Genomic DNA, 26112 nt, shown 5'->3' with positions numbered 1-26112 from the left:
ATATTCCCATTTTTCTCCAAACACAATAATCCTGATCTTCATTATATGACATCTTGATAGAGATCATAGTGCAGAGAATCATTTCTTTCCCTCTTGTCAGAGGACAGCAGCCTGAGTGGTAGCAAATGACATTAATTGTTTAATATTACCAATTATGAGAAGTAGAAAACTTGAAAGTTTTTTGCATATGTTAAGGTGACCACTCTGTGCAAGAATATGAATTCATGGGGTAAGTAAGATGGCTTAGAAGGTAAAGGCGTGTGCAAACACACACACACACACACACACACACACACACACACACACAAACACACACTAAATGAATCTGAGTTCAATATTATGAAATCCTTTAGATTTTCAAGAGAAAGTGTAAATTCCTTGTATCCCTGTTTTAAGAGTACAGATCTACAGATGCCAGTAAATGTTTAAAACTTCACTCATTTTTCAATGTCAAGTACAAGACTTCACTGGGAAGTTTTCTATTAATACGTTAATCTTACATTTTTCTGAACTTTATATCGTATTTAGCATAAGTTAAATTTTATTTTGATTTATTTTATGTATGTGCTTACTCTCGTTAGTATTTAAAGTAGAGACTCTGGCAGTGAAGTATTGGAAATCTTTTAAAGATTTCCCCTTTGGGGTTGGGGATTTAGTTCAGTGGTAGAATGCTTGCCTAGCAAGCGCAAGGCCCTGGGTTCGATCCTCAGCTAAAACAAACAAACAAACAAACAAACAAACCCCAAAGATTTTCCCTTTGAGATTAAATAGCTAGTATGACTAACTTAGGTTCTTTGTACTCCACATTTTCTGTGTAGGCAGTACTAAGTTATAATAATTATTTTCTTCTAAAATATTTATTGACTATGTGCCTTCTTTTCAGTCATAAGTAACTTTATTATATTCATTCTTAGTAGTATCTGGTATAACATCCACCTTCTGATGGGCACGCCAAATCATTAGTCTCCTCACATTCTCTGTTCTAATACTTAAGAGTACCTGTCTGTCTCCTGTACCTTTTATTGGTCTTATGACCTCACTCTGCCCTTTGTAAGCCTTTCTGGTGAATGGCTTTATTTTTTATCTTTATGTTTTAATAAGCTGCTTCCCAGGCAAGGATTACCCTTCAGTTGTTTATGTAGTTACCTAACTTAGTAAATTTACGTTCAGTGAATCTTCATGTTGTTCCTTACATATGCTGAAGATTTGTGCCTTTCTCCATTACTCTCCAAACTCCCGACCACGTACTCATCACTGTACTTACTGTATTTTTTACGCTGTTTTATCCTAACCAGAGTCTGATTTTCTTAAGAGCAAGGACTGTTATCTTGAGTACAAATCATATACTTAAATTACATCAGTTTTATACAAGAATAACTCCAGGAAATAATATTGCCCCTTTGCCTCAAGGTTATTTTCTTAAAGTTCAAAATATTATTCATCTTTAAAACTTAACTATTTTAAAAACTCTTTGGGTTTTATTTTTACTGGATAGAAAACTCTAGGGTTGGTCTTGGATGCCATCTAGCCGGCTCTCCTAGAATATGGAAATCCACTCTAGCATGTGTAGTAAATGGTAGTTTAGCATTTACCTGAATGCAGTGTATAGCCTCATACATTTTATAGCATTCTAGACTGCATTGCTTATTTCCTCTTCATTATTCATGTCTGCTCAGAGAGCATCAGGAGATTTGAATTAATAAGTTAATGGTTGGAATAATTTCTTTAAAGAATAATTTTTCATTTACTTGAAAATTAAGTAGTATTTTAACTTTCCCTAGTGATAGAATGATTGATGAAGCAGAATGAACGACCGTTAAGCCTGTTGCATTGCATCTTAGAGCACTCATGTTTTCTGTCTTGTAGTATGTGTCCTTTACAACCGGAACTTAACTCATTACTACAAGTCATTGTAGACCTTAAGAAGATGCAGCAGAGTGCTAGAGAAGTGATCTGAGATTACCAGTGAGAGACAATGGGATTTCATCTAAATAAGAGGAAAAACTTCAGGACTTTGACTTTTAAATAATTGGATTTATTTTATTTTTGAGACAAGCTCTTACTGTATGGTCCCAGCTGGACTGGATCTCACTGTGTAGACCAAGCTGGCCTAAATTTATAGTGTTCTACCTGCCTTTGTCTCCCAAGTTCTCAGATTAAAGGGATGCACCACAACTCCTGATCCTTAAGTAGTGTTTTTTAACATGTCATTTTATGTAATGGTAAATACTAAGTACTTGGAATTTTATTGTGCCATATTTTCAGCTATTACAGTTTATAATAATTTTCTAAATGCTTAATTTCAGAATACAGATTATAAACTTCTTTAGCAGTCCAGTTTGGTAGACTATTAGCGCAGAATTAAAAATCTGTTTCTTCTGTTGGTATGTACTTGCTCTTTAACATTTAAATCTTATTGGGAGAGATCTTATGTTAAAGGAAAATTAATTTTGAGAGAAACATGACAAAACTAATTTGATTCTGTCTTGTACTATCTCCCCTACCCCCTACAAGCCATCCAAGGGAAAATGGAGCTGTGATGTAACCATGTAACAGATACTACTAGAACTAAAATCCCAGAATTAAAACCAATATTGTTAAAAATATTACAGTTAATATGGAAATTGTAGTTTAAAATTGTACTTGACAGTTCATAGTTTTTCTGTACTTTGTTGAAATAAAGTGTAGTAAGTTTCCAAAACACAATAGAAATGTAATGGATGAAATGTGATCATTTCAATTACATTTATTTCATGTCAGTGTGAATTATGAAAACTTTGCTTGCTTTTGAGTATATGAAAGTATCAGCATGTGGACTTTTGATTTACATGTCATGTTTGTTCTCCTTTAAAGATGGTTCCATGGGAAGATTTCCAAACAAGAAGCTTATAATTTATTAATGACAGGTACCTTTGTATTCTTCAGTATCTCTATTTATAAAGTATATAATTGAAACAACTTTTTTTCATGTACTATGCTTTCCTTTACCATTTGATTAATACTTATGCATATTGTAATTTCTTTGCAGTGCTTTGAAATGAGTATTTTCTGGTTTTGTTTTAGGTTAGAACGTACATGTCTAATAAACTGTTGTGAAGTATATTTTTCTTCTTCCCTAGCCACTGTCCCTATTTCTTCCCCATGTGTTACAGCTTACGATCTTGTGATACATATTTTTTGTGTATCTCAGGGATATCCTACATATAGTATACTTAGAATACATAATATACTTTTTAATGTTAAGAAATATATTAAGAAAACATTTCGTATTTACAAATACAAATTTTTGTGATTCTTTTTATTGATCATGTGAGTTCTAGTTTACAAATACCATATAACATGCAGTGTATCAATAGAGGAATATCATGTTATCATTCTTTTTCCATTCATTTATAATGTTTTTTTTTTTTTTTTTTAAAGACAGGGTTTCTGTGTAGTTCTGGCTGTCTTGGAACTTGCTCTGTAGACCAGGTTGGCCTCGAACTCACAAAGATCCACCTTTGCCTCCTGAGTGCTGGGATTAAAGGCATGCACCAGTATACATTCTTATATTATTTGTGTGCATGGTGGAATTACATAATTGAGCCTTATTTAAAATGCATTTCTAATTTTTCTGATTGTTAGAGGAAGATGCAAATTAAGTTTACTTACATTAAGGGTTTATTATTTAAAGCAATAGTTCTCAACCTATGGGTCGTGACCCCTTTGACAAACCTCTATCACCAAAAATATTCATTACAATTGCGAACATTAGCACAATTACAGTTATGAAGTAGGAATGAACTAATTTTATAGTTGGGATGGGTCACCAAAACATGAGAAGCTATATTAAAGGTTGCAGCATTAGGAAGGTTGAGGACCAGTGATTTAAAGTAACAACTCTGTTACTTTGCTCTTTATTATTTACTGTTCATTGCGAGGTTAATTTAACTATCAGATATTTATTAGTAAACTATATTTGACAAAGATTGATGACAAAATCAATCTGTTATATATATTTGGATGTTGTGGTTCTTGAAAAATTGGTAATTCCTGTATTTTATAGGGTATCCTGAAATAGGTAACTATAGTAAATAAATACTAATTGTTAAATATGTGGCCTTAGTTGTTTTAAGATATATCATTACATCTTAAATCAATGATTTATTCACATATAGGATTTGAGGCAGTTTTTGAAGTGCTTAATGTTTTAACCTGCACTCAGTAGGTTCAGAAAGAGTTTAAAATATGCTAGTGCTAGACATAGAGATCAAGTTTAAACCAGAGTGCTATGTCATCAGATTTTCAGGTGGAACCAGAAATACTCAGTTTAGTGAGTTGTTGGTATAGGTTTATATTTAGATATTGAATCACCAAGTACTTGAAGTATCCATTATTTTTTAGATGTCAAAACATGAAAAGAATCTAAACATTTCTCACATTAGTTTGTATTTTTGTTCATTTTTACACTCTTTTTAGAAAGAGTGGACACTTGACCAAAACTACTACACAAGCACATTCATGTATAAATTTGCCCATGATTGCTATCTTACATTGAAGAAGAAACAGTATCAGCATTGTTACCAAGAATTTACTTTATCATATATTAAATTGCACAGTTTGTACAGGTTTTTATTATTTACTTATATATTAAGCTGAACTTTGAAAACTCAATATAAGAAGATTTACTAGGGTTGGGGATTTAGCCCTGGGTTCGATCTTCAGCTCCAAAAAAAAAAAGAAAAAAGAAAAAAGAAAAGAAGATTTACTTTTTTACTTCTTTGTATTGAACACCAGTATATTCAATAGCAAGAGCCTAAGCTAGGTGATTGGAGCTATTACTCATTTATACAAGAACTACATGTGATATTGTGTTAGTTATGCCTGCTTACAAGAGTCAATTCCTAATTTTCTGTTAACCAGTATTTAACCACAAAGGAAACATTATGGTATTAGGAGTCATTGCTAATTGAAGATAGTCTTTGGTCTGCACCTTTTCAGGATGATACCTAGTGAGTAAAATATCTGATGTGTTTATTGACTATGATAATATACTCAGCTACTTAAGTTATTTTGGACCTACCTTTGTAAGCACTTATACCGTCACATAATCGTTTGCTTTTTAATCATTAATTGGAAATCCAGAGAAAGTATAGACGGTTAGGCAAAATGAGTTTAACTTTTGAAGACCTTCTTTAGGAGAGTAACATGATGTAATAGTTTTAGTAGCTGTCACTGTCAGGTGGTTCTTTCTGACAAGGAAGGATATCGGCTTACTCCAGAAGTTGTTGCAGACTTTGAGTGCCAAATGTTTAGGAAATAAAACTAGTTAAGATAAACCAGGAACAATATGAGTGGTTGTAAATCATAAAATGAAAATAGGAAACACTGTTTTAAAGTTTTATAATAGAAATTTACATGTGGTTATGACTTTGAATATATTTCCTAATTAGATTACTTAACATATTTTCTTTTTATTTGATAGAGTATAAAGCTAACAACTTAATTTTTACAGTTGGCCAAGTCTGCAGCTTTCTTGTGAGGCCTTCAGATAATACTCCTGGTGATTATTCCTTGTATTTTCGGACCAATGAAAATATTCAGCGGTTTAAAATTTGCCCAACACCTAACAACCAGTTTATGATGGGAGGCCGATATTATAACAGGTAAATCATGAAACAATTTAAATTATCTTTTAGTTGTGGCAAAAATAGTTGGACTCAAAATAATACTAAATTTCCTCAGTTTCTAATATAATAGCTGTAGTCTTACCTGAGAATGCTTTAAACAGTATCAAACATGAATATTAATACTTGTAAACTCCCAAATATCTTGTTTAATAAAATATGTATAAGCTATTTGTAGGTAATTCCCTGATTTTTACAAATGTCTTGTAATTGGCTTATCAAGAAGTTGATACTTTTTGTGTGTTGTAATTAGTTTGTACCTCTCAAGCAATGAGAAACTTTGTCTTAAAACTCATAATGAATTTTGGTTGCTTGCTTAGGAAAGAAATTAGTAGAGGAAACTGTATGATACAGAGTGGCAGTATTCTTCTGGAAAAGAAAGATAATAGAGAGTACTATTGTTTCCTCTTTGAGGGGCTAGCATAGTCTTGTTTTTAAAATAAATTTACCTGTTTAGCTTGTTAATACTGCTCTAGTATTCCCCATCTCAATTAGAATTCCCTAAATTCCAGTCTGAGTTTTAAGTTCATAAAGCTTCAATAGCTGGCTTATCTAGAAAAAACAAAAATCTAGTGATAAGATCTTTTGCTTATCAGAAGTTTAGTGAATGGTTAAAAAAGATTAAATGAAAGATATAATTTTAGGCATTTGCACACCTCATGTTATTAAGCTACCGAGTACCTTGGTTTTAGACATTTTCACCTTGAATCTAGTTTGCTAGAGTTTTAATTTGTCTTAAATTAGATTTTACCATTATTAGGGTTTTGGGAGACTTGGAACATACATTTGAAAGCATATATGTCAACTAAATTACTAAACATTAAGATTGAGATTTTCCCCTTTAGTTAGGGTTTCATTGCTGGCAGAGACACCATGACACTTAACTGGGCATGCTTACAGTTCAGAAGTTTAGTCTCTTACCATGTCAGAAAGCATGGTGGTATGCAGGCAGATGCGGTATTGGAGAGCTTTCTGAGAGCTCTATATTTTGATCCAGAGGCAGCAGAAGAGTGAGTGACAGCCTGGCTTGAGATTCTGAAACCTCAAAGCCCACCCCCCAGTGACACACTTTCTCCAACAAGGTCACACCTTCTAATAGTGCCATGCTCTGAGTCTTTGGGGGCCATTTTCATTCAGGGATGATATACTACAGGGGTGAATTAATTTACATAGGATTATTTATTTGGAAGATTGTTTTAATCCAAACTTCTTTATCTCTGCAAACATGTAAAATCAAGTGGGCTCTTGATAAGATTTATAAAGGTAGTCTTTATAATTAGAGACCACAGGGAATAAGAAGAAATAATTCAGGGACTTTTTATAAATTTTTGCAAAATTATTAGTGTGCTTGCAAAATGGTATTAAATATGGTCTCTACCACTGCCCAAATCTGATTTCCTGACTTTTTCCTATGGATATATTAATCTTAAAATGCTCAGGTACCTTGTTTCTAGTTTTGTTTGTTTGCTTAATTCTTGGAATGAAATTGAAGGCTGACAAGATAGCTCAGAGAGTCAACAAACCAGATTCTATGCAAGTCTGACATCATGAATTTGATTCCTGCAACCCATGGTGAGAGGAGAGAACTCAGTCTCAAAAGCTGACCCCGACCTCCTGACACATGCCATGGTACACACATGCTTTTACACACCCAGAATGTACAAATAAAAAGAAGGCCCAAATTAAACACAGAAAAAAGCATTATTAATAATATTCCCTAGGAAGTAATTGAAAAGAAACACATTTTCTGTTACTTAGATATGTATATCTGATACAATATTCATGAAATCTAACAGAGGCATACTATGGTATTCTGTTTTCCCTTTAGATTTTTGCTGTTTCCTAAGTAACTATTGAGCTACAGCTTTGACACAACTTTAGAAAAGGAGAGGCACCAAACTGAATTCAGGGTACACATATTGACTAATCTATTTAGTGACATTCACTGCATAAAAATTAAAGGACAAAAAATACCACTTCTACATTAGTAGTGCCCTGAACTGTTAGAAAAGATGGTGTTCAAGTTGTGATAAATGGAAAGAAAATACAAATAGGCATGGAAATCACTAAAGAGTATAATGGTAAAAAGGTAGTGGGATTTTATTAAGACATTGAAGATTAACACTTGTGTAGTTTAGGAAGAGATGTACACAGTTTTATGTAATAGGTACTAAATTAAAGTACATGTTGTGTCTTTATAAGTAAGTACTCTCCCAGTGACTACAGCAACTGAAGAAAATAGCTTTCTCTTACACAGCCACTATTGATTGCCTGTCGACCCCCAGAAAGGGTGGCCCTCATGAGCCCTCCCTTCTCCATTTCAGGGCGTTTGAGTCTTGGCAGTGGTGTGCAGTTAATAGTTGATGATGGTTCACGAATGCGGTGGTCATGCCATCTCTGGATGACAGTCTACACCACTGCACCCCTTCATTCAGTTCTTACATGCTTTCTGCCCCCTCTTCCACAATGTTCCCTGAGTTTCTAGAACTGTGACAGGTAAACATCAGGGAAGAAGCTTCCGGATTTGTTTCCATTTTAATTCTCAATGTTGAAGGTGTGGTACTTTCAGAACTAGACGCTTATGTAGTTCTCATGGTCAGTCAGCAGTAGAGGTGATAGAGAGCTGTATTGTTACCCCTCAAGGGAAGCAGCCCATTGTTGGCACTGTAGGTTTCATTTCATAACCTGTAGTTTCTGATGGCAGCTTTTTCCACCCACACAGATTGCTTCCATTTAAGATTTTTAAACTCTCTTACCAAGGATCATTTATATAATCTTAAAACATTTTAATTGTACAAATCATTGAGTTTCACTGTTTAACTTCCATACCTGCATTTATCATGAACTGATTACATCTACCTTCCCATGCATCCATAGATAAGATACTTTTTAAAGTCATCATTGTGATGATGTCTAGCTTCTTTCTGTTATTCCTGATTTTAATTTTTCTTTAAATAATTATAGATTTACCCTATTTTCAAAATTTATTATTTTCCATATCTTCTTAAAAAATCTTGTTTTCATTCCACCTTTCTACTGTGTGTTAATATTTAGCTGTATTTATAGTTATTTTTATAGATCTTTATATTTTACTTTTGAATATTACATTTAATTTAAATTTTGTAGTGTAGGAAGATACTTGAAACTATATATATTTATATATACACACAAAAAATATGACAGTTACTCTGTCACTCTGAAGAACTCTGGGAAGAATAAATCAAGAGGCAGGTTAACAAAGTCTTTTTGGAGACATATTTTTTGGGTATCTTAAAAATACTCCTCCATTTAGTATATAAAATGAAAGTTTAAAATTCTAGAAATTAAATATCTAGACATTAATTTGACCTATTAATTATAGAATATACTTTTATTTATTACAAAAAAATTTGGTGGCATCCTAAACTGTGTTATATTATGTCATTTTTACTTTCAGTTTCATTAGTAATATTCCCCAAATACGTGGAAACATTGTTGGTACTTTTTAATCAAAGTCATTTAATCCTTCCCTGCCACAGTGACAGCTGTACAGGCAAAGTTATGTTAGTTTTTCTTTTTCTTCTTTTGACTTGTATTTTCACCTAACTATTCATGTGTTAGGATATAATGATATTATAAGCAACAGCAAACATATGAGTGATTTGATGACAGAAGTTTCTTAGTTTATCATTTGCTAAATAAATGCCATTTCCGTTAGTTCTTCATATCTCGGAAGGATTGTTTTTTCAGAAAACCAAAAGCCACAACTTGTAATCATTTTCTCACTGAATGTCATCACTTTCTGATTATGGAGTGTAGTGTCATTGACTTGGCTGTGTGTTTGATATATATGGGGAACCACAATCTTTAGCTTACATATTCCAACCTGCAAAGCTATATTTGGAACATAATACTTTAAGTAAAATAATGTGACTATTATGGTAGTGTATTCTATGAATTATTCATATTATATGCTTTCAAAAACCACTTACGATAGATAATCCTTGGTAACATGGTTTACTTGTATTCTAAGAAATTTATACAGTTATTTATTTTAACAGTATTGGGGACATCATAGATCACTATCGGAAAGAACAGATTGTTGAAGGCTATTATCTTAAGGAACCTGTACCAATGCAGGTCAGTGTTATTTTTTTCATTCTTGAAATAATTATCGTCTTGTTTTAAACATGATTTTTGTGATGGTTATATAAACATTGATTCTGCTCAAACTAGATAAAATTTAAAGCAATGGATAATTTAGATTTCTTTAGGAAATGAATTCTAAGAGAATTTCTTTTCAATTATGTTCACTTTAGATAATTTAGATAATTAGTAGATACCAAGTATCTTGGTAGCTTATTACACTGTCTTTGGTTTTTATTTTTATTACATTTGTTCTTAGACAGTTTTACCCATATGTGCATGCCTACTGACTACTCTTATTTCTCACCTCTTGTCCGCCTTACCTTGTCCCCCAAAATACCTCACATTCAGTCTATTAATTTTGTTTTGTGACCCACATGGTTTAACCAGGGCTGTCTGTATAACCATGTGTTTGGAGCTGTCCCTTGGAGTCACGGTGTGTTCAGGAGTGGTATCACAAGTAAAGACAGTGATTCTCACTACTCCCAGAAGCTATCAATAGGTCAGAGGTATAGAGTAGTACCTAGTGAGTCCCTCTGCATTCTGTTGTTGATTGGACCAGTCTAACATGGACCCAACATCGATAGTTAAAGTGGTGGTGAACTGATGGTAACTGCAGTGGCCACACACTGAGTCTGGAGGATGGCATTTGTTGCCCTCATCCCTGCTGCCAGGGCTCTCACATATGTTCTGCTTCTGCATAGTCATGACTCCAGAGTGTTAGAGTAGATGGTACAAGTTCTGTGTGTGCCCCCTTCCCCTCGGACCTGGGTTGTTTGCCAGGCTTATAGTACTTGGTACCTTCTTGAGGGATGATAGCAATGGTGAAGACAGAATAACACTAGGGAAAGGAGTGAATTCTTTTTAGGAAAAATGAAGATGGCATGTTTTTCACAGCCAGTTTTATATAGGTTAAAAAAAAAAAATGGATGGTAGAGCCAGGTGGTGGTGATGCACACCTTTAATCCCAGCACTCGGGAGGCAAGAGCCAGATGGATCTCTGTGAATTTGAGGCCAGCCTGGTCTACAGAGCGAGATCCAGGACAGGCACCAAAGCTACACAGAGAAACTCTGTCTCAGAAAATAAACAAAACACTGATGGAAGAATATTAAGGCCAAGAGAAGTTTAAATTTTTTATTACTTCATTTGCCTATAGTTTTTGTTGTTTGAATCTTGGATAGTCTTATAATAAAATACCCAGAGCCGGATATTGAGGTAAAAGATGAAAGATCAGAGAAGCAGAGCAAGCCACAGCCACCACCTATTACCTCACCAACTCCAGGCATCCTCTGACTGAAATCCTCTGAGTCCTCACACGAAAGACTCTCAGCTGAACTGCCTTAGTTCCTGTTTCCTCACGCCTTATATACAGCCATATATACCTTTCTCTGCCTAGCCATGTCACTTCCTAGGATTAAAGGTGTGTGCTTCCCAGTACTGGGATTAAAAGTGTGTGCCACCACTGCCTGGCTCTGTTTCCAATGTGGCCCTGAACTCACAGAGATCCAGATCCTTCCTATATCTCTGTCAGTATTCTGTCTATCTAGATTTAATTAGTTTAAATCAGCCTTGAGTTTCTATTCTTTCTTGACAATCTTCTATTAATTGATCAACAGAGACACTCACTTTTGTTAGCAGATCTAAGAGACCTTGGCTGCTAACTGCTCTAGGTATATATAAGACAGTCACTTCTAAAACACAACCTTGTATGGTGTCTGTTTTTCTAGAAACTACTGCTGAGATCTTTTATTAGGGGTTAGTAACCCAGATTGTGCATGTTATATATCCTTAGTTCTCCATTGGCTAGTTGAGTTAGAAATGATTCTAGTTTGTCTCATAAATTCACAAGTTTTGTGTAGAAATTAAGTAATAAAATATTCCATCCTCAATTTGTACTTTTAATTTTCTAATTTTTTTATAGTTAAAAATGTAAACCTGTAATACCAATTAGTATGTCATTTGTTTCACGTATTTAGTGTGTGCTTAACTCTTATAATAACCAAAAAAACCTAAAGTTGCTATGTTTTGCATAAATTTCTACAGAGTTGAATGCCTTGAAAATGGTTACTATGAAACAAATGTACTTCTATAAAAGCAGTTAAATGTTAGTGATAGTTTTGGAATGAATTTAGGTTTCAGCAGAAGTTTGAAGAGTCAAAATATACACCTGTCCTTTAATTGGCAGTCTACTAGAAGATACAAAGGCTAATAATATCCTTTTTCTAATGAACAACCTGACCAGCTGGCAGAATCAGTTCAATTCTCCCCTCAGTGGTACCCTGTATACCCAGACATTAGCTAAAATAGAAACAAGTCCTAGAACTGCTTCCTAGAGAAGACACTAGAAGGAAAGGAGCTGGTGAGATGGCTCAGTGCACAAAGTGCTTGCTACCTGAGTTCAGTCCCAGGTGGACTCCAGATTGGCCTCAAACCTCTACATGTGCACTGTGCCATGGGAACAACCTCTTGCTCCTAAACAGAAAATAAATAAAAGCATTAAAAAATACAAAATTATAAGCCAGAACCTGGAAACAACCTAGATGCCTGTCAACTGAAGAATGGATTAAGAAAATGTGGTACATATACACAATGGAGTACTACTCAGCAGAGAAAAACAATGACAGCATGAAATTTGCATGCAAATGGATAGAACTAGAAAAAATCATCCTGAGTGAGGTAACCCAAACCCAGAAGGACAAACATGGTGTGTACTCACTCATAAGTGGATTCTAGATGTAAAGCAAAGAACAATCAGACTGCAACCCACAGAACCAGGGAGGCTACCTAGCAGGGGTGACCCTAGGATGACTGTGGCTTATAATAAGTTTTGGTTTTACTCAATCACTGGACAAGCCTCAATGAAGCATTTCACTATTAGGATAAGAATTTATACTCTATCAAGCTGATAATAGAAAAACAAATAAGTAAAATGTAAAAAATATAAAATTATAAAATCATTTCTGAGTACGTTTTAGGTATTTTTCTATGCATACTAATTAATTCCAGTAATTTGGTCAAGTTGACACTATAATCATGCCTGTTTTATAAATAACAAAACTTAAACTAGAAAGGCTAAGTACATTTCTACAGGTCTGTTGGGAACATCCTTCTTACTCTGACTTCAAAATATATTCAGAATATGAACACCACGAAAAATATTGATTTATTTCTTGTGAGTGCCTTTTCCCCCTTACCTTAAAACATATGACAGTTGGAGCTATCCATTTAAAATGTGAGTTGGAGCCGGGCGGCAGTGGCACACGCCTTTAATCCCTGCACTTGTGAGGCAGAGCCAGGCAAAACTCGAGTTCAAGGCTAGTCTGGTCTACAGAGTGAGATCCAAGACAGGCACCAAAACTACATGGAGAAAGTCTTGAAAAACTCCCCAAAATAAAAAATTAAAAAAAAAAAAAATGTGACTTGGGTCCATTCTTATGTTTAGTACTTCAAGATGTTCAGTATTTCAGAATAAAAGATAAAATCCCTTTTGTGGCAAACAAGAAAATTTCATACTGATGTTTCCGTATTCCTGACCTCTCTTATTCTACTGTCCTCATCTGTTCCTGAATTCATACTTTGGTCCTGTTTGAGGTTTATAAATACATAGCCGGGCGGTGGTGGCGCACGCCTGTAATCCCAGCACTCGGGAGGCAGAGGCAGGCGGATCTCTGTGAGTTTGAGGCCAGCCTGGTCTACAGAGCTAGTCCAGGACAAGCTCCAAAGCTACAGAGAAACCCTGTCTCGAACAAACAAACAAACAAAAGGTTTATAAATATAGTAGACGCTTTACTTCCTTTAGATCTTTGAGCTGGCTTTTCTCTCAGAAATCTACTTGCCTTTAGTCACTCAAAATTTTACTAAAAATTTAGCTTCACAGCAAGATTTATTTGGAGACCAACACCACAGCTACTTCTATTCTGCAAAGCACTCTACTTATTTTAACATACAATGATTGTGTATTGACTTTCTCTAATTAGAACATACATTACTGACCTTGGATTAATTTAGTGTGTTGAATGGTGTTTTCCTAGTCATTGAGTAAAAGAGTCAGAATTGAAGTCTGGCTACGGTAGCCTGTAGGTTCTGTTTTATCAACTACTCTCAGGGAGGACTGTGTGAGATGAGATCTCTGTTCAGAGCTGTGTAGAAAGTGGGCCACGATAAGGAAACGGGCCTTGCTATCATTCAGTGATTTATCACAACCTGTAAGTGAAGCTGCATTCTTACTCATGCCTTAGAAGATACTGGAATCCTTTATGATTTGTGGTCAGTATACCTTAATTTAATTTTTACAAAAGCTGGAGAGATGGTTCAGTTAGTAAAGTGCTTGCTATTGCAAACATGAGAACAGTATGATTCCCCAGAGTCCACTTTAACAAAGCTGGTTGCAGTGGTGCACACCTATAATGCCAGCACTGAGACAGTGGAGAAGCATCTTGGGAGCTCTCTGGCCAACCAGTCTTGCTTAATTGTCAAGGTCTAAATTCAGAGAGAGACAGTGTAAGAGACTGGAAAGGGTCAGTACCTTGTCCTCAAGCCTCCTTACACACACCTACATACATAGAAACATACGACACTTATAGATTCCCTTGCAGTCATTTGTTTAAAGATACGCATGGATGTGGTATGTCTTAAATGATAAGTGTGCCCCATTCTATAGCTAATACACAGACTCACCATTGAAATAAAAATTGATGAGTACAAATTTGTATTAACCAGGAAATTAATCATTACTAATTATCATCTGAGTTTATTTTGTTTAAATTATTTATGTATGTAAGTAATTTAATATGTAATATATACAAGAAATGAAAAAACACCAATTAAGTTTTAAAGAAAATGTTAGGAGTGCTTAAATGTAGCAAGTGTTTGCTTTTTATTTCCCTCATGTATAGTCACAGCTTTCTTAAGTGAGCCAGTCTTTGGAGTGCAGCTATTTGCTCTTCAGCTTTTCTGTATGCAGATGGAACAAACTGTCTTGTATATTCTGATAAGTTCTGCTTATAATTACTCTGGTTTTTATAAATACAGTGCTGATCGCAAACTAAAATATCATTAATGGGGTTTAGCTTTTCAAAACTGGTACTTTTGAAAGCACTGAAGACCATTTTGTTGAAAAGTAGTATTTATTGTTCTCTAATTCTAAAGTGTTTTTATACTTAGAAATACCAACTTAGAATATTCCAGTGAGTTTTTAAAAATTCTGTATTATATGTTTTACTTTAATAACTGTTATATAACTTGTTTTCAGCATTAGTTCACAACCCTCATGAATAAATATGATATAAAAAATTTAAGGAACATTAACAATTTGTATATATCATAGTAAGAGATTTTGTGTTGAAATCAACTTCCTCACAATAGAGTCCAGAGTATAGCTATTTTTCAAAATTCATTCATTGTTCTGGTAAATGTCAGTATTTTCCTTTCATTTCTCCCTCACCATTCATAGCAGAAAATTAAAAAGTCTGAAGTTTTAATTAGCTGTTTTTAATGAATAATAACAAAAGGCAAGAAAATGTCCTCTTATCCCTTTTAAAGATGCTATAATACCTGGCAATGCATTAAAAGCCAAGGGTGGTTTCACTATTGCATCCTTGTATCTTTACCAGGGATTGGCAAAGCTTTTCTGTAAAGAGCCAGGTATTGTTAGGTTTTATGTCCAATGTATTTCAAATACCTAACTCTACACTGGTAATTGAAATTCCAGCTACAGACTGTATATAAAGTAATAAACATGTCTGTGGTCCAGTCAAAGTTTCTGTACAGAAACAGAGGACTGGGCTTGGAGCTGGGTCACCTGATGATATAATTGAGTACTAGAGCACTTGCTTAGCATGCAGAATTCCCTAGGTTCAAACCACAATACCACAGAACAGCAACCAAGTAAGAGAGGTAGAGATGAATTTAGCATGCTTGCCGTAGTCTGTTTGAGGTGACTGATGCTTCTGTTTCTTACCATCTTAGTGCCTGGGCATACTTGATGAGTAAGGAAACGAAACAGCAGAATGTCCCAAAATAGAATAGAAAGGCGATCATGAAAATCACTTAATGTTCTGTATTTACAAGAAGTTGTATAGACTTTACAGAGCCTCCAAAGAATAGCTAAGTACCACAAAGTAGTAGTCCTTCAAAGATAAAAGAACCGCTATAAGGAAATGGGAAGACTAACGTTTAGTTTAACATGCCTTGATACAATTGAAAATTAATTGGTCTGGGAAGATCATGATTTTTTTTTATACATTTTTTTGTGGCATAATTCTTTAGGCCATTTAGCGATTAATGTCAGCTATCTTGTATGCATTACTAAAGCCTGTTATGTAAAATCAAGCAGTAAAAACCTGGGCTTATAGGAAAAATGGAGTTCAAAGTATAACATTTCATCTTTGACACAAGAGAATAGGAACTGAAAAATGTGGCCTTGTTTTAAATATTCTTAATGAAAAAGAAATATGTAAGGGCTATAATAAATACAGTGAAAAAAGATGTGAGGCCATCAAAAGTATTGAAGCGAGAGAAAGCTGTGAAATAGTGGAAAGAAAATTATCTTAATTCAGATAGCTTATAAATACCAGGTGTGGTTATAACTGACTACGTGCTGTATCTTGTGTCACGGTGAGCTGAGGGGTTAAAGTGGGCATGTGTCCTCATTCAACTGGTTAGTTTTCTAGTCTCACTGGGTATTTCTCAGAAATAAAGAACATTCACCAACATGAGTTTGCTCTAATTCACATTGCCTCCTGATTTGCCAGTTAATTCTGGAATAATTTTCACAACAGTTTCATTTGATTTAAAATACAACAAGCTGACTGAGGGTTTGAAATAGCAGTTGTCCATGAGACATATTCTTGAGAAATGATAAACCTTTCTGAGAATTTCTTTGTGAGATTTCCATTTAGATTTTAGTTATTAGAAATATTTTACCTGCTTTTTCATTAGTGATTTATTTTCATAAATAATTTTAATAATGTTTCTTTACAATTCAGGATCAAGAACAAGTACTCAATGATACTGTGGATGGGAAGGAAATCTATAATACAATTCGTCGTAAAACAAAGGATGCCTTTTATAAAAACATAGTTAAGAAAGGTTACCTTCTGAAGAAGGGTAAGTCAACTTTTAGGACTAATAATTTGGATTTTAGTGCTCACCATATGATAAGAGCCATAAATGTTTGTTGTTGTTGTTTTTTAATAAAAAACAGTTTTTCTTTTTTTTTACATTCTAATCCCAGTTTCCCCTCCCTCCCTTTCTCCCACCTCCCCCATATCACCTCTTATCCACTCCTCAGATGCCTCCCTTGGGGAGTCATCAAAGTCTTAGCATACTAAGTTGAGGCAGGACCAAGCCCCCCCCCCCCCGTCAAGGCTGAGCCCGGTATCCCACCCTAGGGAATGTGTTACAAAAAGTCATTTCATACACACGGGATAAGTCCTGGTCCCACTGCCAGGGGCTCCCCAAACAGATCTAGCCACACAACTGTCACCCACATTCACAGGGCCTAGTTCTGTCCCATGCATGTTCCCCAACTGACAGGCCCGAGTCCATGAGCGCCCACCAGCTTGGGTCAGCTGTCTCTGTGGTTTTCCCCATCCTGATCTTGACCTCACTTGCTCCTGGGATTCCTCCTCCCTCTCTTCCACTGAAGTCTAGGAGCTCAGCCCAGTGCTTGGTTGTGGGTCACGGCATCTGCTTCCATCAGTTACAGGATGTAGGTTCTATAATTACAATTAGGGTAGTCACTAATCTGATTATAGGGAAGGCTAGTTCAGGCACCCTCTCCACCATTGCTAGGAGTCTTAGCTGGGGTCATCCTTGTGGATTCCTGGGGATTTCCCTAGCACCAGGTTTCTCCCTAACACCATAATGGTTCCCTCTACCAAGATATCTCATTGTAGAGTCATAAATATCCATAAAACTTACTGTAAGATATAGTCAGTTGTCTTGTCATTGATTATTAGTAACAGATACTTGTTTAGAGCTTACACATACCATGTTTCAAACTTTAGAAATCAGTTTAAGTCCATGTTTCTAAACAGGGTTTTAGAATAAGCTTGTATTCTAAGTGTGTCATTAAATCCTGACTTACTTTCAGGCTCTCTCTATGGTTTCTTAGAGAAATTCCTTGTGGCACTTAGCCTTCAGGGTACTAACATTTTTATTTTATAGATCTACCTCAGTTTGACATTAAGATATTGAGGGGTAGGTGTTGGTTGAAAACAATTACTCTAAGACAGGAATTTTGAGGATTTTATCATAATACAATTTTTGAAGACACAATTAAAGTATTCTGATGAACTCCACCATTTATTAATTTGTTAAACAAGCAATAATAACAAAAAGCAATTTTGTATACAGGTTATAGGTATTTTGTAATTGTATATGGATCTTTTCTTAGAATGAAAATTGAAATATACTTAATTTTTTTTATATTCTGAAAATACTATGTCTTACTCCTAAAGACAATTTTTTTCTTTAAACAGGCAAAGGAAAACGCTGGAAAAATTTATATTTTATCTTAGAGGGCAGTGACGCCCAACTTATTTATTTTGAAAGTGAAAAACGAGCTACAAAACCAAAAGGGTTAATCGATCTCAGTGTATGTTCTGTCTACGTTGTTCATGATAGTCTCTTTGGCAGGTAAGACATTGGTTTTCTTAAAAATTGTTTTAAGGGGCTGGAGAGATGGCTCAGTGGTTAAGAGCACTGATTGTTCTTCCAGAGGACCTGGATTCAATTCCCAGCACCCACATGGCAGCTTACAACTGTCCATAATGCAGGCATTATGGCAAAACACCAATGCACATGAAATAAAATAAATTAACTTTAAAAAAAATTGTTTTAATAATAAAAATAGTGGATATTTTCAGACCATGTGATGTATAATCTAAGAGCATAAAAATTATCTAAAATTGATTGATTTTATGTTTTTTTTTCCTCAATTTCTGACTAAGTTCTGTGTAAAATTTGACTTTGTTAGGCAGACATCTTTGGAATGTAGGACTAGCTACTGAACTAGTTCATAAATTCACTTGACCGTGTTATTCTTTTTTCCTTTATAGAAGGAATTATTTTAAAACCAAACAGGCTGATGGGAAGGATGAGAATCCACCCCAACACACAATATAAAAGACTAGGGTGGGAGCACGGTGGCAGAGTAAGGCCTTCTAGTTGCCATCTCCCCATGTTAATCGAAACAACCATTCACGTACAAAACTGTCTTTACTAGAGCTAAAGGAACCAGTTAGAAGCAGAAATAACATTGAATTTTGGAAACATAAGACAAGATTCACTAAAGGAGTCAGGATGGAAATAATATGTTCCTTCCTTCCTAGCTATGAGTAGCAGTACAGTATTACCTGTGGCAAGAGAGAATGAAGTGTAGACCTTAGATTTAGAACCCAGTTGAGGCCCACTTAAACATTTTTCTTCTTGAAAATAAGCAATATGGGCATGGTCATAAGATTTGTCTGTAGACTTGAATACATATTAAACAGTTTCACTTTTAAAAATATGAAGGCTGTAAGAAAATCCAGGGTACTTCAGCAACATGTGTTTTGTTTTTATACGAAGAAAACAGATCAGACTATGACTGTTAGATATCAAAGAATATTAGCTGGCCAAAAGAAGACTTACGTTCAAAATGTAAGTCCAGTAGGAAATACCCTCTTTGTGGGAATAATTCTAACTTCATCTATTTATTGAATAAAGAGTGAACTTCTTCAGAAATAATGTAGAACAAAGATGATGTGTTCTGACAGTTGGAAAACAATAAATACACATGTACCATCACTGTGCTTCTAGTGCAGAAATTGACTGTAAAGAGTATGACACTCTAAAGGTATCTTAGTTATGAATACTTAATGATACCAGGTCCAAAACCTGATAAAAAAAAGTTATGTCTATGAAAAAAAAGGTAAAATCTCTCCTTTGAGAAAACAGATCTCTGTGCCTGAAATAGGCCAGTTAGTATAAACTTTTTATTGTATGTACCTTTATTGGGAAGTGCCCAGGAGATCAACAAAATGTATTTCCTTTCATGAAAGTAAAGATATACTCCTAATCACATAATAGGACAAATGAAATTAAGTTGATACCAACTGTATGTTATTATAAAGTATGAATATCAGAGCACAAAAGGGCAAATTTATGAATGAGTACTGTTACATTTTAGCATGCTTTGCACATTCATGCTTTGTGTGAGAACATAGGAGCCTAATATATAGACTGTGGCATTCAGGTAAAGTCTACTGTGAAAGAAAGTAGTAGCTTTCTTTGAAAGGTGACTTAACTAAATATGCATGCTCTGTCTTCTGATAAAGAAATGTTGGAATAACACTGCTTGTGTAGATGTTTGTCTGCATGGTTGTGCAGTTTTCCTAGTTTGTACTTTTTCTGTCTGTTTTGTTTCTTCATATTAAACTTCAGATTTTAATAATGCTGTATGTTATATATAGGAAGCATTTTAGGAGCTGAAGTTGAAAGTTGTTTCAGTGATAATTATTCTAATGACCATTGTTGGCAGAGTTATTACCCTTTTCTTTTTCCATAGACTGAGTCATTCACTCTGGCTTTTTTAAAAATGTAATTTAAAAGGAAAGCTATTACATTGGATATTAAATTTTTGTTTGGCAGTTTTTTGTAAACATTAAAATTTTTTTTAGCCCACTGAGTCCAATTAATGCTGCCCATATGAACTTGAGCATAGACTCATCCACTTGAGCATAGACCACCTTTTAGTGGCCACACTCCTAACCCTTCCCTAATAGCCATCAACTGCCAGTAGCTCCTCGGTCAGAAGTGAGGCTTTTGGAGCCCTCACTACTCCATGCTGGAATTTTTTTTTTTTTTTTAAGATTTATTTACTTATGTATACAGCATGTATGACCAGAAGAGGGCACCAGCCCTTATTACAGAGTGTTGTGAGCCACCGTATGGTTGCTGGGAATTGAACTCAGGACCTCTGGAAGAGCAGTCAGTGCTCTTAACCTCTGAGCCATCTCTCCAGCCCCCCATGCTGGAATCTAACTGGTTTGGTCTTATGCAGGTTTTAAGTAGATAACTACTGTTGCTATCGGTTATATGCAGCTGCTATGCCATGTCAAAAGGCCAGCATTTTAGAACACTACTCCCCACTTTCTGCCTGCTCTTTATGATATTCCCTAAGCATTGGTACAGAGAATTGATAACAAATGTCTCATCTAAGGCCGAGCAAGCATTCAGTTGCTTCTTCCCAGCACTTTGAACAGTAATGTGTCTGCATTAACCACTACCCACAGCATTAAGAAGCTTCTCTCACTGAGTTAACCATATTGATTGCCTTCCATGCTTTTCATTGTAACTTCATTGTGTGTGTGTGTGTGTGTGTGTGTGTGTGTGTGTGTGTGTGTGTGTGTCTGTCTGTCTGTCTGTCTGGGCTAATGAAACTAAACTTTCTCTGGATGCTTTGAAGTTTTTTTCCTGTAGACAAACTGAAATGTGTCTACTATTACATATTTTTAAAAAATTCTAATGATTATAGTTTCTTAAATGAGACCTACTGTCTTTTATCACCTTTAGAAAATCTGTTAGCATGCTTTTACAGTGCTTCTGTACCATTTCCTATCTTCTAGGATCTGCATGAAACATGTTGTATCATGTCCCATGCATCTAAATAGATGAGTGCCTGTGTTTTGCATCTTCTCTTGCCATCCCTTCTTCAACTATCTATTGTTCTTCAGTTAGGTCTATTTAGAAGTTCCATTTTTTTAATAGCTCTCATTCTCCATCTTTACTTACTTGAAAACGGTATTTGCCTGTGTTTGTCCTCTGTTATTTTCCTCTTTTTTTTTTTTTCCATTCATTTGGTTTGGCTCTATAATATCTGCGAATGTTTGAATGAATGATGTATGTGAAAAAGCTATGAGTAATAGTACTGCTTCCAGAAGATAGTGTTCTTAAAGCCTTTGGGGACCAAGTGAAGATTGACTTCAAGGTTGGGACTCACTTTGCTTTGCCCTCCTTATGTGAACACAGTCAACTTCAGGTGTCTAACATGACAGCCTGCTTCTCTAAATTAAAAATTATGACAATTTTAAATTATACTTTGTATTTTTAAAGTTGGTGTAAATACTTGAATATTTTTTAAGTTTCTTAATACCTTTTTTGTTTGTGTTCCAAGGCCAAACTGTTTTCAGATAGTAGTTCAGCACTTTAGTGAAGAACATTACATCTTTTACTTTGCAGGAGAAACTCCAGAACAAGCAGAGGTAAGATCACTCTTTCCTGAACTATTGTGATCTTTGTGCATAGCCTGACTTTATTAACTAGGGTAGAAAGCTACTGTGGTACAGCATTATGAAAGTATGTCTAAAATCTTAGTATTTTATTTAACAAGTGAGAAACTGTCCAAGCTTTTGTTGTTGTTTTTTCTTTTTAATAAACACAGTGAAGGGTTATTAGGGATAAACAGTGACATTTAAAATTGACCATGAAATGCTCTACAAATTCAATTGAGGCTAATTAATCATTTAAAATCATATTTCCATAAGTTAGAGATGGTCTTCATATAATCCAAAAGCAAGCCAGCTAGTTGTAATATTTCTAGAGGGTTTAACTATATTTTGTACAAATATGACTTTTCTGAGGAGACTCACTCTGAGAAGCAGGCGGGATTGAAAGTGAATGAAAGTACCTTTGTTGGCACTACCAGATGACCGTGTGTGTCACTGTGGACCCTGGAGAGGCTCCGGGACCTAATAGGACAGTGAGAGAACTGTTGTGTTTCTTGTTTCATTTTGCTGGGACAGAAAATTACAGTATAGTATATTGAGACTAGAAATGGAAGTCTAGGCATGGAAATGATAACTAAATATAAAGAAAGTAAATTGATAATTGGATAAACTCATGTATGTTCCTTTTCAATACTGTTGGGTTTTTTTTGTTTGTTTTTGTAGGATTGGATGAAAGGTCTGCAAGCATTTTGCAGTTTACGAAAAAGTAGCCCAGGGACATCTAGTAAACGCCTTCGTCAGGTGAGACGTCATTGTGTCTGACTTGTAACAGTCTTATTGTCATATCACTTTGCTCTTCTTTTTCCCATACATGCTATTTTTTGCCAACATTTCTTAAGAGTAGAAAAGTTTAGTCTTTCAGGAATTTTACAGCCTTGCTGTCACTTGACTTGGTAGCAGATTGCTTTGTGAAAGAAGAGTTCTTTTTATATGTATTCTGCTTCCTAGTCTATTGTGCCAACTATTAAATAAGTAGATTTTTTTCATTTAACAAAACAATTTAAAGCAAGTAAAAGAAACCCGTATTGTGCTGCACCTCTTTCTCAGGTGGAAGAAGGAAAGGTACTTCTGAACAGTTAATCACACGCACGTATCCTTGCAAACTTGTTTTTCATGAGATAGTTGTTGGTGAGACTGACTAGCCAATCTTAACTAAAACCTAAATCTTGTGTATACTTTTATTTTTAGGAAGTTAAGCTAAGTTTCTTTTTCTAGATATGTACTATGTTATTACCTTTTCTTAATTGTTTTTATTGTTAAAGATAAGGGTTTTGTCCACAGCCTAGGCCGGGTTCAGACATGCAGCAATCCTCTTGCACTAGTGTCCCCAAAACTAGTGTTACAAGTATGAGCCACCATAACGGGCTTATCCCTTATTTCCTGGCCTTCACGTCTTCCTTTCGTTGTTTCATTAAAGTGGTCCCTAGATAATTGGAAGTAGCCATCTCTAATGTGGTTGGAGTTTTGAAGAAAGTTAAGATAGTATGTATTTATAGAGAAAGTGACCTGTATTAATGGGTATTTCCAGTAAGCGTGTTGAATTGAACAGACTTTTATTGGAAGTGTAAAAACACTTATTATTAGATAACTAAATACTCTGGCCTTTGTCCCAAGGACAGTGTGTGTGTGTGTGTGTGTGTGTGTGTGTGTGTGTGTGTGTGTGTGTGTTATATAGAAGTTGTCACCTTTGTACACATATAATAATAGCCAACATCTTGAGCTCTTTTGATGTGTCAGTTAATCTGCTGTAGGTTGAAGGTGAAGGATTGTTTCTAGTCCTTAACACAGCATGTAGTCGTCTTGTTGAGGATGGCACAAGTGATGGTTCAGAGAGAGTTATCTAATATAATAGTCAGAGGTAGATGGATGGTTATGGCCCCAATACTGGTAATGTATTAGCTTCTTGGAGTGCATGTCTTTTCTGTAGCATCAGATTATACAGTTTGTGTCTGATAAACATCTTACTATGGACTCTTAAGTAGTAAAATCTTCCTGACAAGCATACTACGGTATTTGGAGTTTTGAAATGAATAGTGATAGTTGATTAGCAAAGCTTATATTTTTCAGAATACTAAGAAAAACAAGTCACTTTTTGGCTTTATATACAGGTCTTGTAATGTTGGGTATGAATTTTTGTGTTCTCTTTAGGTCAGCAGCCTTGTTTTACATATTGAAGAAGCCCACAAACTCCCAGTAAAACACTTTACTAATCCATATTGTAACATCTACCTGAATAGCGTGCAAGTAGCGAAAACTCATGCAAGGGAGGGGCAAAACCCAGTGTGGTCAGAGGAGTTTCTCTTTGAGTAAGTCCTGTTTCATCACACTCCGTCTGTTCCTAGAGTCAACTCCTCCTGCTGTTACCCAGAGACTATCTGTTTACGTTTCTGTGGTTTTAATAGTATTTTTGTTGGATTTGTTCATCTTTATTAATAAAATGCCTTTGGACTACTAAAGAAAGTAATGACAAAATGTTCTCTATATTTTCTAGATCTGGTTTTAATGGGTTATTAGTTGTTTAGAAAGTTTAAGATTACTGAAAAAATGTCTAGTTATCAATATTCTTGTGTAACAAATAATATAAACCTGGTTTTAAATACAACACACTGAAATTTTTAAATGGAAATAAGGTAGTTTGATACTAGAACATTGTTTTCTAATTTTTCTCCTTGCTTCTTTAGTGATCTTCCTCCTGACATCAATAGATTTGAAATCACACTTAGTAATAAAACAAAGAAAAGCAAAGATCCAGATATCTGTAAGTTGACTACAAAGCTTTCTAAAGTAATGAACGCATGTTTTATATATTAGAATTTATATGTGAAATTTATCTAAGATGGAAATGAAATTTATGCTGTGTAGTCTACTACTAAACATTGACTGTCCAGAGGTGACGATTAAGTAAAGAAAAAAATTGGCCAAAATGTATGTACTGTAGTCTTTACAATTTAAAATATACAATAGACTCTCCCTCCCCCAAGAATAGGAGAAGAAAATGGTAGTGGTGGTCATTGTTTGTACTCTTTCTTTTTTCAGCTTCCCCTAACTTTTCCTACACTTCAAATGTAAAAGGCTCTGCTACAGACTGGAGATGTAGCTTAACGGTAGTGTATTTGTCTAGCATGCAGTGGCCTGGGGATTAGTCCTTAGCTACAAAGAAAAAAGATACAGAATGTTTAGGTATACTAGTTATTTGTTGTAATATCCAATGCTCTGGGTATCCTATTCTGAGCAGCACACTTCTTCCCGTCCTCTTGGTAGGACAGATGGCAGTGGGATTTAGTGATTCATATCAGGGTGAATTAGGTTAATACCTTCTTTTACAACTCAGGCTTTTAGGGTAAGCAGTGATCTGTACTGACAGACAAATCAAAACCTAAAGTCCTCTGAATAAAATGTTTATTCTGAAACTGCTTACATTCTTAAGTGTTTCTCCATTACATGTATGATAAAATCCCCGTATTGGCACAGAAAGAAAGCAATACTTTTTATTTGGAGTGTGGTCTTTATTGCTCTACCTTTTTACCTAACTAGCTAACTCAAATCGCAGTTCCTGTTTGGAGTGGATTTTTAATTCCCTAGGTTGTGGTGCATCCTTGTGTCTGCAAGTATTGTTCACTGCTATAGCACTTGCACTGCATCCTCTTCCTAGCTTAAGACATTTTTCATGCACATCAAACACCATGTCTTCATCATTTCTTAATCTCATTTCCCAAGCCTACCACAAAATGTTCACACAGCAGGCCTTTAGTAACAATAAATAAGCAAATGGCTTTGTGATGCTATTGAAAACTTGTTTAATGTAGAGCATTTAAAACTACAGAAAACTGTATTGAGAAAATGCATTTATAACCATAGTGGTTTTTCTTTTGTAGTATTTATGCGTTGCCAGTTGAGCAGGTTACAGAAAGGACATGCCACAGATGAATGGTTTCTGCTCAGCTCCCATATACCATTAAAAGGTATTGAACCAGGATCTCTGCGTGTTCGAGCACGATACTCTATGGAAAAAATCATGCCAGAAGAAGAGTACAGTGAATTTAAAGAG

General features: G+C 35.0%; 2 protein-coding genes across 3 annotated transcripts in view; one reads left to right on the top strand and one right to left on the bottom strand.

The window, feature by feature from the left end:
- Rasa1 (RAS p21 protein activator 1) overlaps positions 1-26112 on the top strand; it is an 82493-nt gene that overhangs the window by 42494 nt on the left and 13887 nt on the right. The window contains exons 7-16 of the mRNA XM_036206851.1: positions 2854-2906; positions 5495-5645; positions 9707-9785; positions 16779-16899; positions 18276-18432; positions 21953-22040; positions 22728-22805; positions 24213-24370; positions 24746-24822; positions 25940-26112. Coding sequence (XP_036062744.1) covers positions 2854-2906; positions 5495-5645; positions 9707-9785; positions 16779-16899; positions 18276-18432; positions 21953-22040; positions 22728-22805; positions 24213-24370; positions 24746-24822; positions 25940-26112 — 1135 coding nt within the window. The remainder of the gene's footprint in view (positions 1-2853; positions 2907-5494; positions 5646-9706; positions 9786-16778; positions 16900-18275; positions 18433-21952; positions 22041-22727; positions 22806-24212; positions 24371-24745; positions 24823-25939) is intronic.
- The window catches only part of Ccnh (cyclin H), a 34833-nt gene continuing 34544 nt past the window's right edge, over positions 25824-26112 (bottom strand). For both annotated transcript variants that reach the window (XM_036206855.1, XM_036206856.1), the window contains one exon: positions 25824-26065. The gene's annotated coding sequence lies outside the window, so the exon portion shown is untranslated. The remainder of the gene's footprint in view (positions 26066-26112) is intronic.

Source organism: Onychomys torridus, chromosome 15 (genome assembly GCF_903995425.1).
Source record: "Onychomys torridus chromosome 15, mOncTor1.1, whole genome shotgun sequence".
Classification (NCBI taxonomy): domain Eukaryota; kingdom Metazoa; phylum Chordata; class Mammalia; order Rodentia; family Cricetidae; genus Onychomys; species Onychomys torridus.
This window is presented reverse-complemented; position numbering and strand designations above follow the sequence as displayed.